Source organism: Cajanus cajan, chromosome 4 (genome assembly GCF_000230855.2).
Source record: "Cajanus cajan strain Asha chromosome 4, NIPB_CcT2T_4, whole genome shotgun sequence".
Taxonomy (NCBI): domain Eukaryota; kingdom Viridiplantae; phylum Streptophyta; class Magnoliopsida; order Fabales; family Fabaceae; genus Cajanus; species Cajanus cajan.
Genome location: NC_138520.1, coordinates 5,103,526 through 5,116,365, shown reverse-complemented (window position 1 = coordinate 5,116,365; position 12,840 = coordinate 5,103,526). Strand labels below are relative to the sequence as shown.

The window sequence follows — 12,840 nt, the reverse complement described above, 5'->3', positions numbered from 1 at the left end:
AACGCGACTGCATACACAAGGCAGGATTCGAACTCCTGACCTTGCTTAAGCGTGGATCAACCCCTACCGCTGAACCACACGCTTGGGATTTTGGACCATTGTCGTTTAGTTATACAAAAGTAATAAAAATTTAAACTTATCTCATTTTCGGTTGGGTTCGGTTTTTAGCGGGTTTAAAAATTCAAAACCGAGCCCGCCAATATAACCCGTATAAAATCATAATTTTAACCCGATTTACCCACAAGACCCGCCCGAATCCACCTAAAAACAATATTTTTTATCGAGTTTTTCGAGTTCGATTCGGGTCTCGGTTTAATACTCACCCCTAGTGGAGTCCATAGTTGTTGTTATCCAAGTTGAGGCAGCCACATCTAGTGATCTAGTACTAGTCATTTTAAGTGGGAACCACAGAATGTCACTTTTGCACTTGAAAAAAGGAGAGGGTTGGGTTATATGTACGTTGTGGTAGTCGTGGACTGCATTGTTACCTTGCCTTTCATTAAGGCAAGACGCCGGATATAATTTAGGCATCCATGCTTGTGTGTGGTTCTCTTTTCCTTATCTTTAAACTCCTCTATATATAAATAACATGCATTATCTTCTTCAGAAACCCTCTTAAACTCTTATTTTCTGTAACACACAATCATGTCAGATAAAGTAAATGGCTTGCCTGAAGACCAAGAGCTAAAGCTTCCAGACTTGTTGAACAGTGATGCTGTTAGAGAAATCCATGCAACTATTGAAAAAGAATGGGGTTTCCTTCAAAGGTCAGCTTGTCAAACTGCTGCGGGAAGGGCTCTGTGGAAGCATGCTATCCATGATCCACTCGCTGACTTACTGGCAGGGGAGACTTACTTGAAAAATCTCCATGAAAAGATCAAGAAAGACCGTCTCAGCAATGCTCGTGAAATTTCTGGGGTCATTCTTGCGGTTCGAACCCTTTGGTTTGATTCTAGACTACAAGATGCCCTTAATTCCCCAAATGGAAGAGCAGCACAAGTTGTTCTCCTTGGTGCAGGTCTGTCAACACTTGACTACATATGAAATTAATTTTGTCTAAAACCTTTGATCTTTCTTTTAGTAATATTGGCATATAATCAGCTAACTAAGCTAAGCAACCTTTACTTTCGCTGCTAATCTGCTTGGTAACTCAGAATAAGTAAATTATATTGGTCAAATGCGACTTTACCATTCTGTTGTCTCAGAGAATAGCACTCGGCCAAAAAAATTGAGGACATTTGGGTGCATTACGGCTTCAATCTCATCATGTTACAAGATATTTTTCAAAAAGCCAACTTCCTGATTTTGACAAACTATTCTTTACATCAGCACTATTCATTTTTGGACCACTACCTATCTACCCAGAAGCTAAACATAATGACATAACAACCCAGTGCATCTGCCCATATTTTTATCTTTGCTAGCACGCTTTTTCTTACTTCGCAATGCAAATTCCTCATTACCAGGCTCCAAAAGAGGGTAAAAAAATATGAACAGCGAGATACATGCCAAAAGAATAATATATTCGTAATTTTCCCGCGCAAAAGATATATATTGATAAAGTTGGAACTTTTAATGTAGGAATGGACACGAGAGCATATCGTTTGAGTTGCTTGAAGGATAGCGATGTGTTTGAGGTTGACTTTCCAGAAGTCTTGGATGTAAAAACCACTATTTTACAAGCGGCTAAGGACTCAGCATTCGACTCCCAGCATATTATTATGTCCAAAGCCAAATCCTTAACCAGAGTAGCAGCTGACATAAAAGAAAGTGACTGGATGGAAAAGCTTGAGATTGCAGGGTACTTGCCACAGAAGAGCACCGTTTGGATTCTAGAAGGTATACTCTACTACCTCACCCAAACCCACGCCATGCAAGTGCTAAGGATTTTAGCTAACAAATGCACCCTAACCCACACAGTCCTCTTAGCAGACTTCATGAATAAGCCGTCAACAACACTATCCAATTCAGCCTTCCAATTTTACAGCGATTGGCCAGACCATCTCTTGCCATCCATTGGCTTCACTCATGTAAAACTTTCACAAATTGGAGACCCAGATGCACATTTTGGTCTCTTAAATGATCCGTTAAATCTCTTCAACAAGCTCCGCAGCTTGCCTAGATCATTACAGACCAATCCAGACGATGGAACGCCATGCTGTCGATTGTACCTGGTGGAGGCTTCAGGTTCACCAGATCAAAATGCTTCACATAATGGGCCAATCACTCAGTCCTGATACGTATAACCTTGTCCGCAATTCAGGTCTACTCATAGTCTTGTCTAGATGCATCCTCATTAATTGTATTGCACAATAGCACATGGAAAGTAGATATCAAATTTTAATTTGCCACTTCGTCCACCAATTGTTGGCCCATATGGTGTCGCTCGTACAATTTCAACACCGTCGGCGAAGTGCTGGAGGGGGTAAATAGCTATAAATAACCTAAGGAACTAAAGTAATTATTTCAGCTTTTTTTCGCTTTCCAGTTCTTAATGGAAGAATTCAAACTTTTCTTTACCAAAAAAACAATGGAAGAATTCAACTTTCTTCAGTTACATGATGACAATAATGCTGGAAAATAAACTATGCAGTTTTTAATAACTTTAATTAGTATTAATATTAAACAATAAAACCTTGGACCAACCATTGCACTAGAGTCCAGCCCCGAACCGATAAACCTTCCGCTTGGTTAACAAAGTCCATTTTTGGTATCTTTCAACGATTAAAATAAATCAAATCAACATCCGTTAAACAAAACAAAAATGATAAATCAGAGTAATAACCAATATTCAATCTATAAAACCGAATCAAGAAGAAAGAAACGTTCAGAGAATTTTTTTTTTAAAAAAAAGGAACCTGAAAAAATATTCAAATTTTGAGACTCGAAAGTTAATTACATATTCAGTATTTGCAAATTATGAACATACCCTGTAAATATCAAAAGGATAAAGCTATCAACAAGAGCATGCATTGAAAAAGAATATCAGATCCGTCTTGACTCTTGACAGAGTGCTTACAGATTTTAGATTGAGAACTAACAAGTAACTTAAGTAGGACAAAAGCATATTTCGATATTCTCGGCAGTCACACACCGCGGTGCTAAAAGAAAATTGCTGATTACACCAATAGCCCTGACGAACAGGTGAAAGTATTAGCAAAGTAAAGCTCAAAGTCCAGTTCATACAGTAAGGTGGTTTACAGTTTAGAGTTAAAACTCAACTATTCACGTTATGGTAGTATTGACAGTAATTAAAAAAAAAATATAAAATAGGAAAGTAGGCATAATAAAATGCTGAACCAAAGGATATAGAAAGAAGCACATACTTGCGTGAGTTTTTTAATGATCAACTTTCCACATCAAAAAGTAGTATAGGCTATCCGATTCCTATACAGTCAGATTTCAAGGCAATCCCTGATTCCCTGCTCAAATTTGTCAAGAGAAGATATGGTATTTGATACAGCATCAGCTATCTTTGTTCTGAAAAAAAAAATGATTTCAGAGGCAAGCCATCCATACAATAATCAAGGTAATAAACACCAGAATAGTAATATGAGCATCATAAATTAAAACAACCAACAATAACTTAGAATGATAAAACTTGAGCTCTTTAACACTTTAAAAAGGGAAAAACAAAATGGAAACCAAGCCAGGCATAAATCAAGAGGAAAAACAAATATATAAACCCATATTTGTGTTTAGGCATAAAAGTGATCTCTATAATTAAATAAGGGTAGCGACACTTTTATAAATGAATCCATATCTATAAATCCTTCCAAGCATTTATAAACAAGTTTAAAGAGACGCAGTAAAATCAGGTTACAGAAAACATTGGATGAGGCCCTCTTTCAATCAAAAAGCAAGAACATCTTACTCGAACTGTTAAAACAGATCAATAAATCTTGAGAATGATCCACTTATAAATCCAACATACAGAAGATTCCAGCAGCTTGCCTGCTGCTTTTCAGAAATTTAGTATTTGTCAAAGTCAAACACAGTTTCCTGGTTTTCAGAAAAGTCTTCATAGATATTGCTGTAAGCAACTATCAAAGAGATACCTATCTGATGCAAGTCGAATGTCAGTTTTGTTTGCCAGCCCACTGATTGAGGTGAAAGATCTGCATGATAAGAAGTAATGTGATAAGCAATCATTCATCATCAGATGTAATCAAATATGGTAAACTACATGGATTTAGATTTCAAAGGAGTATTAAAAGGGAGGAAAAAGGAGTGTGGAATGCCATCAACTACACGGCTTTAGGTGAAAAGACGGAATGGAAACTAAGGAATTTACTATCAACTGTCAATCGTCAAGGACTAACTCTCCTAAAAGCTCATGAATAACTTCATTACATTTTTATCATGCCCCATCATCGAGGAACCACTTGGGCTCCAAACACATACACAAATATGTAAAGGCTCTGATATGAAGGACTAACTCTCCTAAAAGCTTGAGCTAATAGGTGAAGCTTTGTGAATAATATATTTCTATCTGTTACCATATGACACAAGAAAAACCCTTGAATAATTTTCATAACTGAAAATAGAAATCTCCTTTTATAGGCATGATAAAACAAGATTGTCCAGTAAACAGTCCTCTAAAATATTCATTAATATCCTCTTAGGAACATAATTGTACCAGAATTGGCATAAATTTATCAAAAATTACTAAATAGATATTCTGAAACTTCAACACAATCATCAAGACCAAAATATAATTATACTGGACCTGCCTTTGTCCAGCATCATAAAGGAAGGTAAAAAAAGCAAGTTAAAAAGAATAAGTAGTCACTAAGAGTACCTAATATATAATGAAATAAGCTAAAGTGTTGGGTATAAGATTCCCGTTCACAAAGAATGATGCTGATGCTGGATACAAAAAATATGCCTGATGATCATGCATAAGGAAGAAAATCATTTTGCCACTACATTGCACTTTAGACTGCTCACTTTATTACACTACAACGAAATATCAACAGAGCAGCCTGGACACCTAGACTTAACATGAAATACAATAGGAATATTGCAAAATGGAACCAAAAATAAGTCGTTTCGGAACAGCCAGTTTATTCAAGTTCAAAACAATGATTTGCTTGTATGTGTGAAATAGACATGCAGTATTCTCAAAAATAGCAATATTCTCAAATAAAGTAGAATAAAAGGATTTACTTACTCTAAGAATAAATTTTAACGGATTTATTTTACTCAATAACTCATGTTTTATATCAAATTCCAATAATCCAACTATTAAATTAAATTTTTTTAATACATTGATCATGTGTACAAATTTTAAAAAAATTATAAATTATTTGATATTTCATTTCATTAATTCAAATTGACGGATAATTATAAAAACATTTTATATGATTTGAATCTATATAATGGAGTATTATATAGATTTTAATTTCTTAAAAAATTTATAAATTTAATCTATACATTAAAACTTTTAATTTAACTATAGGACCATTAAAATTTTATGTGAAACATGAGTTGCTAAATGAAGTATGTCTATCAAGAATTATTCTTGGAGTAAGTGAACCATTCATTTATACACACATACATACATACATATATAAATATATAAATATATATATATATAAATATATATAAATATATATATATATATATATATATATATATATATATATATGAGGAGGAATCAAATTACTGAAAGAGTAACTTTTGATAAAGTTGCTTCACTCAATAATTCATGGTGTGTGTTAAATTTTAACAATTCATTCGTTAAATTAAAAGTTTTTAATACAAAGATTAAGTCTACAATTTTTTTAAAATTTTGAAAACTATTTAATACTTGTTTTATTAATTCAAATTGACAGATAATCATAAAAATATTTTATATATTAATTTGAATCTATATAAAAAAGTATCATATAGTTTTCAAATATTTAAAAAATTTGTATGTTTGATTTATATAATAAAATTTTTTAACTTAACAGTTGAATCGGTAAAATTTAAATATATCATGAATTATTGAATGGAGTAACTTTACCAAAAGTTATTTTTAGAATGATTTGATCCTAGTAAATCTACCTAAACTTATTCTTGAAATAATTAGATCCCTCCTTTTAAAAGGATTTGACTATTTGAGGGACACAAGTTGGTGCAGAAAGCTACGACACAGGTGCTGGAAATTGGATACCTTATAAGATTATCTAGCAAAGCTTCGGCTTTCAACTTCACAGGATCCTTATCTCCGAGCAATGAAGCTGCATTCTTCACAACCAACCGAAATGTGCACACCTGCCATAAAAAACAGAGGAGGTGAATTATGTCTCAATCCAAATGATTCTTGCACTTGACCTAGCATGCTTTTTTGGAGAAAGGGACATGAAGAAGAATAAAGCACCTCCCCGTGATGAACACGAAACCTAAAACCCATCATTTGATACCCCAAAGAGCTATCCATATAATCCAATAATAATAAGAGTTTGATTTTCATAACAGTCAACTGATAAAAAAATTATCTTAGAAATGACCTTTAAATTATTATTTTTTTATAAAAATAAGTTAAACTTTTACATAATTTTTTTTGTCACCAAGTATGTTATTATGTGAAGTATTCATTAACCTTGTAGACAAATAATTTCCGCCAGTAGCTGACATGTTCATTCACAAGCCTCGTACATTATCTATGTAAACCTAATTTACCCTAAATATAAATAACATATTTATGATAAATTTGATGATATTTATAATAATTAATTTAAAAATCATATCAAATTTAACATATATGTCCATGTGTGATAGGATCGGATGTCAGAAATATAAGTACTATTTATTTAAAATAGACGAGTCGTTAAGGCTATGCAAAAAATCTATATTGATCTGAACCGATCTATAATTGATCCGATCTGTATTGAAAAATCCGATCTTTTTTTAAAAAAATTCCGAATCGATCTACTTTATAAAACCGGTTCAGTTATCCGATCCATTTTTACAAAGTCGATCAGTTTGGTTCGGTTTGGTTTTTTAAAAAAACCAATCCATATATGAGTAAAAAATAGATAATTACACAGTACCGAATCGATTCATATTTTGAAAAAACTAAACTGATCCACTTTATAAAAGATGGATCGATTAACTAATCTACTTAATCTACCTTTATAAAACTGTTCAATTCAGTTTAGATTTTTCAAAAAAAACCGATCCTACGAGTCGTTGTTATGTTGAACTTGTACACATTTGAAAATTTACACTCAACAACCGTCGACGATTTCTATTTTTTTATCATGTCATTCAAACCCTAATCAGTGAAACAAGCGAGAAAACAAATTATGAACGGGATCAAATGGCGAACACAAACCTCTACTCCGGTGTTGGCTTGGAAAGTGACGAAAGAATTCCGGTCCTGTGGTACGCAATCCCTAGCAGCGGATACAAAGAGCTGCTGAATCTTCTCTAAATCCTCATCCGTATAAGTAGCGTCGGATTCCGCTGCAGAGGGAATGAAAACGAAACCTGATTAAGATAAGAAGCCATGTGGGCGTGAACGCAGCGAGAAAAGGGAAAAGACTTACTGAGCATGAGATAGGCAGAGCGAAGAATTTCGCGGGAGGCATCGACGGGTGCCAATAGGAACTTAGAGGATTTCTTTTTCTGCTCTTTGAGCCAATTCTTCGGTCCTGCTGCGCAACAATTTCAGGAATTAGGGTTTTGGCGAATAGAAGGAGAAACAGAGAATGTAGTTGGGGAAGTAGAAGAAGAGTGGTGCGTACAGATGCCAAAGTCAATGGCGGAGGCAGGTGGAGCGAGAGCGAGAAAGGAAAGCAGAGCAATGTCTCTGCGAGAGAGAATGGAAAGGGGGTAAGGGGAAACGTTGCGTTTTGGAGGGAGTGAAGAGCGCGCGGTAAAGATGGCCGAGAAAGATGAGAAAGGGGAAACGACCGTTGGCAATGGCATTGTTCTTGCTTGATTTTGCTCACCTTACCTTCCGCGATTCGTTCGGGTGTTTTTTTTTCGGGTCGGATTGTTTCTCTTTTCGTGCTCTCGTGTACGTGCAATATAAAAGAAAACAGACCGTTTTTTCATATTTTTTTTTAGATATTAAAAAACATTTTTATATGCTACTATAAAAGGAAAATTAGTAGGTCGTTGACTAGAGATACCTTTAAATAAATATAAGTATATGAAGTGTTCGATCCCATTAATTAAGATAATTTCATTCAAGTTAAATTAAATAAAAATATGATGAGTGATTTTTTTAAAAATATTTAATACACATGTATATATACAAAATTCAAAATCTTTAATCTTTAATTAAACTAAAACAAATGTACAACAATTAATTTATGTAGTTGGTAATAATTAATAATGAATTGCTTTTGACATAAGAAAATGTCACATAATAAAAAAATGAATATAAAAGAAAAATTAACAAGTTATTGGTTTGATTGATATTAGATTTGGTCTTTTTAAGCAAAATCTCAAGCTTGAGTCTTGTGTATAAAAAAAATGTAGTTGGGAAGAGAGATCCCACTAAAAGTGATTAGTCAGGGTTCTCTGACAGAGCTTAGTCATCAACAAAATTGGTGGATACTTCATATTAATAACATGGTTACCAAAAGTAAAAATAAATAATTCAAAAAAAAATAGTATATTAAAATATAATTTTGTAACATATATTTGTATTAAAAAATAATTATGACATATATATTTGTACTCAAACAAATTAAATCAAATTACTTTATATATAATTAAAAGAATTTTTTAATAATTTTAAAGTGTGAGTATCTATATATATTAGCATCTTACTGTTTGTTTCATTCTATTATTAATTAGATATCCATTTAATTAATCATTTATAATTCGCGACGAGTTTTGTTTATGAGTATAAGTTGTTTTGTTATCCCTAACTATAATATTTGTTAGATTCAACATCTCAATGACTATATTCCATGACACTTATTCACTTACTATGATAACATTTATAATGCTCATCAAATTTGACGTCTCAACGATTGCATTACTCAATCCTTCACTAAGTAACACTTCAATCAATTTTTCATTAGTTAGAATCTTCATTGGTCAGAACTTTCATGAGTAATTCTCTTTGAGATGTTTAGGCATTTTTAGAGTGAATGAGTATCCATACAAATCAACATAAAAAAAAAATAAAAAAAATTAACTTACTTTACACTTTTTGATATATTTTTTTAGAAAGTTAACAATTTCTAAATTGTTGAAAGTCAAGCACACTTACCATAGTTATCAATAACGGCCAAAGCAATCGAGATAGTGGCAAACCGAAGTGAAACGGCTTTATGATGCTACAAAAACCATGGAACAGAGTGATTTTGTGTAATGGTTGGAGTGGGCAAGGTTGCAATGGAGCGAAGCAACACTATCTTGGTCTGATGCAGTGATTTACAGCGGTTAAAAAAATGAAAATACCCTCATTAAATGAGTGTATATACTTTCATTTGAAATTTTGTTTATTTAAGTGTTAAATAGTTTGTATTGGTTTTATATGTTGACCCATTAAGTGATGCACTTTATATTTTGCTATAAGCTCTTAACTTCCTTTTTCCCTATCTTTCTCATATGATTTGCTTCTTCTTCGGTGATTTTTGTCTTCTTTGATGAATCTTTGACATTTCTCCAACAATTGTAATAGTTATTTCTTCTTTTAAAAAGTAAGTTTTTTTCCCTATTTTATTTTTTTCTTCTTTTTTCTTTCCTTTTTTTCCTCTTCCCTTTTTTCCTTTCCTTTTTTCCTCTTCCATCTTTTCATCTATTCCTTTTCTTTCTCTTTTTTTTTTCGTTCATTTTTTTTTATTTGGACAGTTTGGTTCTTTGGCGATCAACAGAATCATGGCCCAACCAAATGCTAATCAACAAAAAAATTATAGCTTAGGGACTAGTGTTGTTAGAAAGAGTCCTAGTTCCACACGTTCTTCAATAGAAATTTTTTAGCCTATACCAATGATAACATTGATGTATTTTTGAAGTGGAAAAACTTAAAAGACAAAAACACTAGGAAGAGTGTGACCTGTGAAAAATACAAGAGAAAAAACCCTCTATAGGAAGAATTATTAGAGCAAAAAAATCAAATGAGAGGAGATATATGTGCTTGTAGAAAAATACTAGAGGATTTTAAATTAGAAACGAAGATTGCTTATGAGAGCAAAAATATTGACAATAAAGTATATATGGAGTCTATGCAAGAAAGTGAAGAGGAAGAAGACATCCAAGTTGTTGCAAGATTATAGAGACTTCATCTACATCAAGTGAAGCACTTTTATTGCCAAAATGACGGTTACAAATGTCAAAGGTCATCTTGATTTGAACTTTTCTAAAAAATTGAAAGAAAATATCAAATTAGGTAAATCCTTGAGACAAACAATCTTAAATGATATTTATAATAAGCAAGCAAGAGCAAGGGTGGTTTAATGGTTTAATACATTGCCCAATTCTTTTTTAGGAATGAAATTCTATTTAATGTTGTCAAATCAAAAGGTTTTAAATTAATGGTTGAGACTATTGGTATCTATGGTTCCCATTTAAAACTGCCAAACTACCATGAACTGAGAGTTCCATTCCTTAAGCAAAAGGCCAATCTTAGAAGGATGTTGTTTACTTCCGGCAAATGATTTCAGTCAAAAGGAGTCAGAGAAGCTAAGGGAAAGAAATAAATAAATGTTGTTCCTATGCCTTCAATTTGGACTGATGTTGCCTATTCTTTAAAGGTTATGGGGCCAATTATACGTGTGTTGAAGTTGTGGATAATGAAGAAAAAAAACCACATGGGTTACATTTATGAGGCTATGGATAAGGTCAAATAGGCAATTCAAATTTCTTTCAATCACAATGAAGAAAAATATAAGGATATATTTGCAACTATTAATAGAAAATGGGATTACCAACTTCATCATCCATTGCATGTAGCAAGATATTATCTAAATCCCAAGTTTTTTTTTTCTAGAAACCCAAAAATTGATTATGATGATGATGAGGTGGTGGATGACTTCTACAAATGTATTGTTAGGCTTATTGAAATTGATGACATTGTAGACAACATTCATACTTAATTGTTCATATATAAGAGGGTGGGAGGCAGGTTTGGCATTCCTATAGCAATGAGAGTAAGAGTCAAATGACTTAAGGTAAGTTAGAATTTTCTTAAGTCTTAACTTCACTAATAAATTTTATGACTATTTGATAATTTTGTGAAATAATAATAATATTAATGCATTGTATATGAAATGTATTACAACTAAGTGGTGAAAGATGTATGGAGGACATTCACCACAATTGCAAATTATAGCCATTAAAGTACTAAGCTTGACTTGTAGCTCACCGGGTTGGAGGAGTAACTAGAGTACCTTTGAACACGTAAGTTAATATATTTATGTACAATTGAATAGTTTAAATTTGAGTTTACCATTGAAAATGAAAAACTTAACTAACATTCATGTTTAAAAAAATTATTATAAATTCACTCAAGAAAGAGAAATAGGCTTGAACACCAAAAGCTTTAAGACTTGACTATTATTAAATATAATTAAGCTCTTTAAGAACATTTCATTGTTGGGATGTAGTTGATCCTATTGTTTTAGATGATATTGATGATATCAATGAATGAATATTGGGAGATTTGGATGAAGATGGCGATGTTGAAGATGAGTTGGTTTTTGATGAGTTGGTTTTTGATGATGATGTTTTGAGTTGGACAAATGTTGTCAAGACAATTAGGACAGAAGAACCTTTGAAATACACTCGGAGACAAACACAAATGAAGAATGCAACAACAATTGCATCTTCATATGGGAAAGTAAAAAAGCAAAGAAGTAATGGAGGAAGATGATTTAAATAAAAATGAAATATAGGAAGAATATAATTTTAATGATAGTGGAAATGGTGAATTTGAAAGAGAGTAATACTTTAATCTTGACAAGAAAAAAAGATAAACTTTAATATTTTTTTTATAGTTATTAGAACTTTGATTATACTATAGATGATTCAAGCTTTAAGCATTTTATTTATTTAAAAATATTTTATATTAATTTTATGAAATATATATCACTATCGACTTATAGAAAAAATAAAAGGTCACACTATCTAATCGAGGTGTTGGATAAAACAACGAATTTCTAACACCCATAAGAAGATACCAACATACCCATTTGGTCTTATATATCATAGGTGCAAGCACATGCATTTACTTATTTTGTTTAAAAGTTTTAAAAACATGGATTTTTTTTTTTTACATGTACTCAACATAGAAGTAATACTAAATTATAATTGAATAAACGTTTGTATCAATTTTTCCAACGTATGTTTGTGGTTAAAGAGGTAAAAAAAAAAAAAAAATCAAACCTTCTAAATATATTTCCTCTTATTGATGTACTAAAATCTACCAATTCCACGGACAAGGCGTTAATATTAGATCAATTCTTCATGACTTCATCACATGGTTAATGAGTTAAAAAAAAGTTACTACACAATTTATTACGGATTACGTGAATTAATTAGTGCAAAATTATTTTAATTCAATTACTAATTTTAAAATTGAACTCTTAAATATAACTTCATATATAATTGAACTCTTAATATAACTTAATACATAATTGTGCAAAATATTCAAACAAACAATTTTATTGTTTACAGTAATTTTACTCACTCCAACAGAATTGCTTAATACTTATTGTTTGTAAGAAAAAGAAATTACTAAATAGTTTTTCCCTTACCTTCATCATATTATATAGATAAAATTATTATTTGAGAATTTTTTATATATGTGGAAAGTCTCTTCACGTACTTTTCACTAAAAAAACAATTTTTTATATAGATAAAATTATTATTTGAGAATTTTTATATTTA

The 12,840-nt window shown here is 31.8% G+C and overlaps 2 protein-coding genes across 3 annotated transcripts; one reads left to right on the top strand and one right to left on the bottom strand.

The window, feature by feature from the left end:
* The first annotated feature begins 489 nt into the window (after positions 1-489).
* LOC109802032 (Leucine carboxyl methyltransferase) lies at positions 490-2,483 on the top strand. Of its 2 annotated transcripts, XM_020363228.3 has the most exons (3): positions 490-1,018; positions 1,582-1,839; positions 1,933-2,483. In XM_020363228.3, the coding sequence occupies exons 1-3, from the start codon at positions 646-648 to the stop codon at positions 2,235-2,237; spliced, it is 936 nt and encodes a 311-aa protein (XP_020218817.1). In that variant the 5' UTR covers positions 490-645; the 3' UTR covers positions 2,238-2,483. The 2 variants fall into 2 exon arrangements, with proteins under 2 accessions (XP_020218817.1, XP_020218816.1); XM_020363227.3 differs by having other exon boundaries at positions 494-1,018; positions 1,582-2,364.
* Positions 2,484-2,809: 326 nt separating this feature from the next.
* Positions 2,810-8,011, bottom strand: LOC109802587 (plasma membrane fusion protein). The gene is made up of 7 exons (XM_020364005.3): positions 7,737-8,011; positions 7,539-7,646; positions 7,325-7,455; positions 6,161-6,261; positions 4,059-4,118; positions 3,327-3,480; positions 2,810-3,133 (listed from the first exon to the last, which is right to left on the bottom strand). The coding sequence occupies exons 1-6, from the start codon at positions 7,918-7,920 to the stop codon at positions 3,396-3,398; spliced, it is 669 nt and encodes a 222-aa protein (XP_020219594.1). The 5' UTR covers positions 7,921-8,011; the 3' UTR covers positions 2,810-3,133; positions 3,327-3,395.
* Between the last annotated feature and the right edge of the window lie 4,829 nt (positions 8,012-12,840).

Bases quoted from the DNA above. Each gene is read 5' to 3' on its own strand.
- LOC109802587 (XM_020364005.3), bottom strand. From the start codon at position 7,920: ATGCCATTGCCAACGGTCGTTTCCCCTTTCTCATCTTTCTCGGCCATC. The intron at 7,456-7,538 runs GTAAGTCTTTTC...TTCCCTCTGCAG, and splicing joins CTCTGCCTATCTCATGCTCA to CGGAATCCGACGCTACTTAT. The intron at 6,262-7,324 runs GTTTGTGTTCGC...TTTTTATGGCAG, and splicing joins AAGCCAACACCGGAGTAGAG to GTGTGCACATTTCGGTTGGT.
- LOC109802032 (XM_020363227.3), top strand. From the start codon at position 646: ATGTCAGATAAAGTAAATGGCTTGCCTGAAGACCAAGAGCTAAAGCTT. The intron at 1,019-1,581 runs GTCTGTCAACAC...CTTTTAATGTAG, and splicing joins AGTTGTTCTCCTTGGTGCAG to GAATGGACACGAGAGCATAT.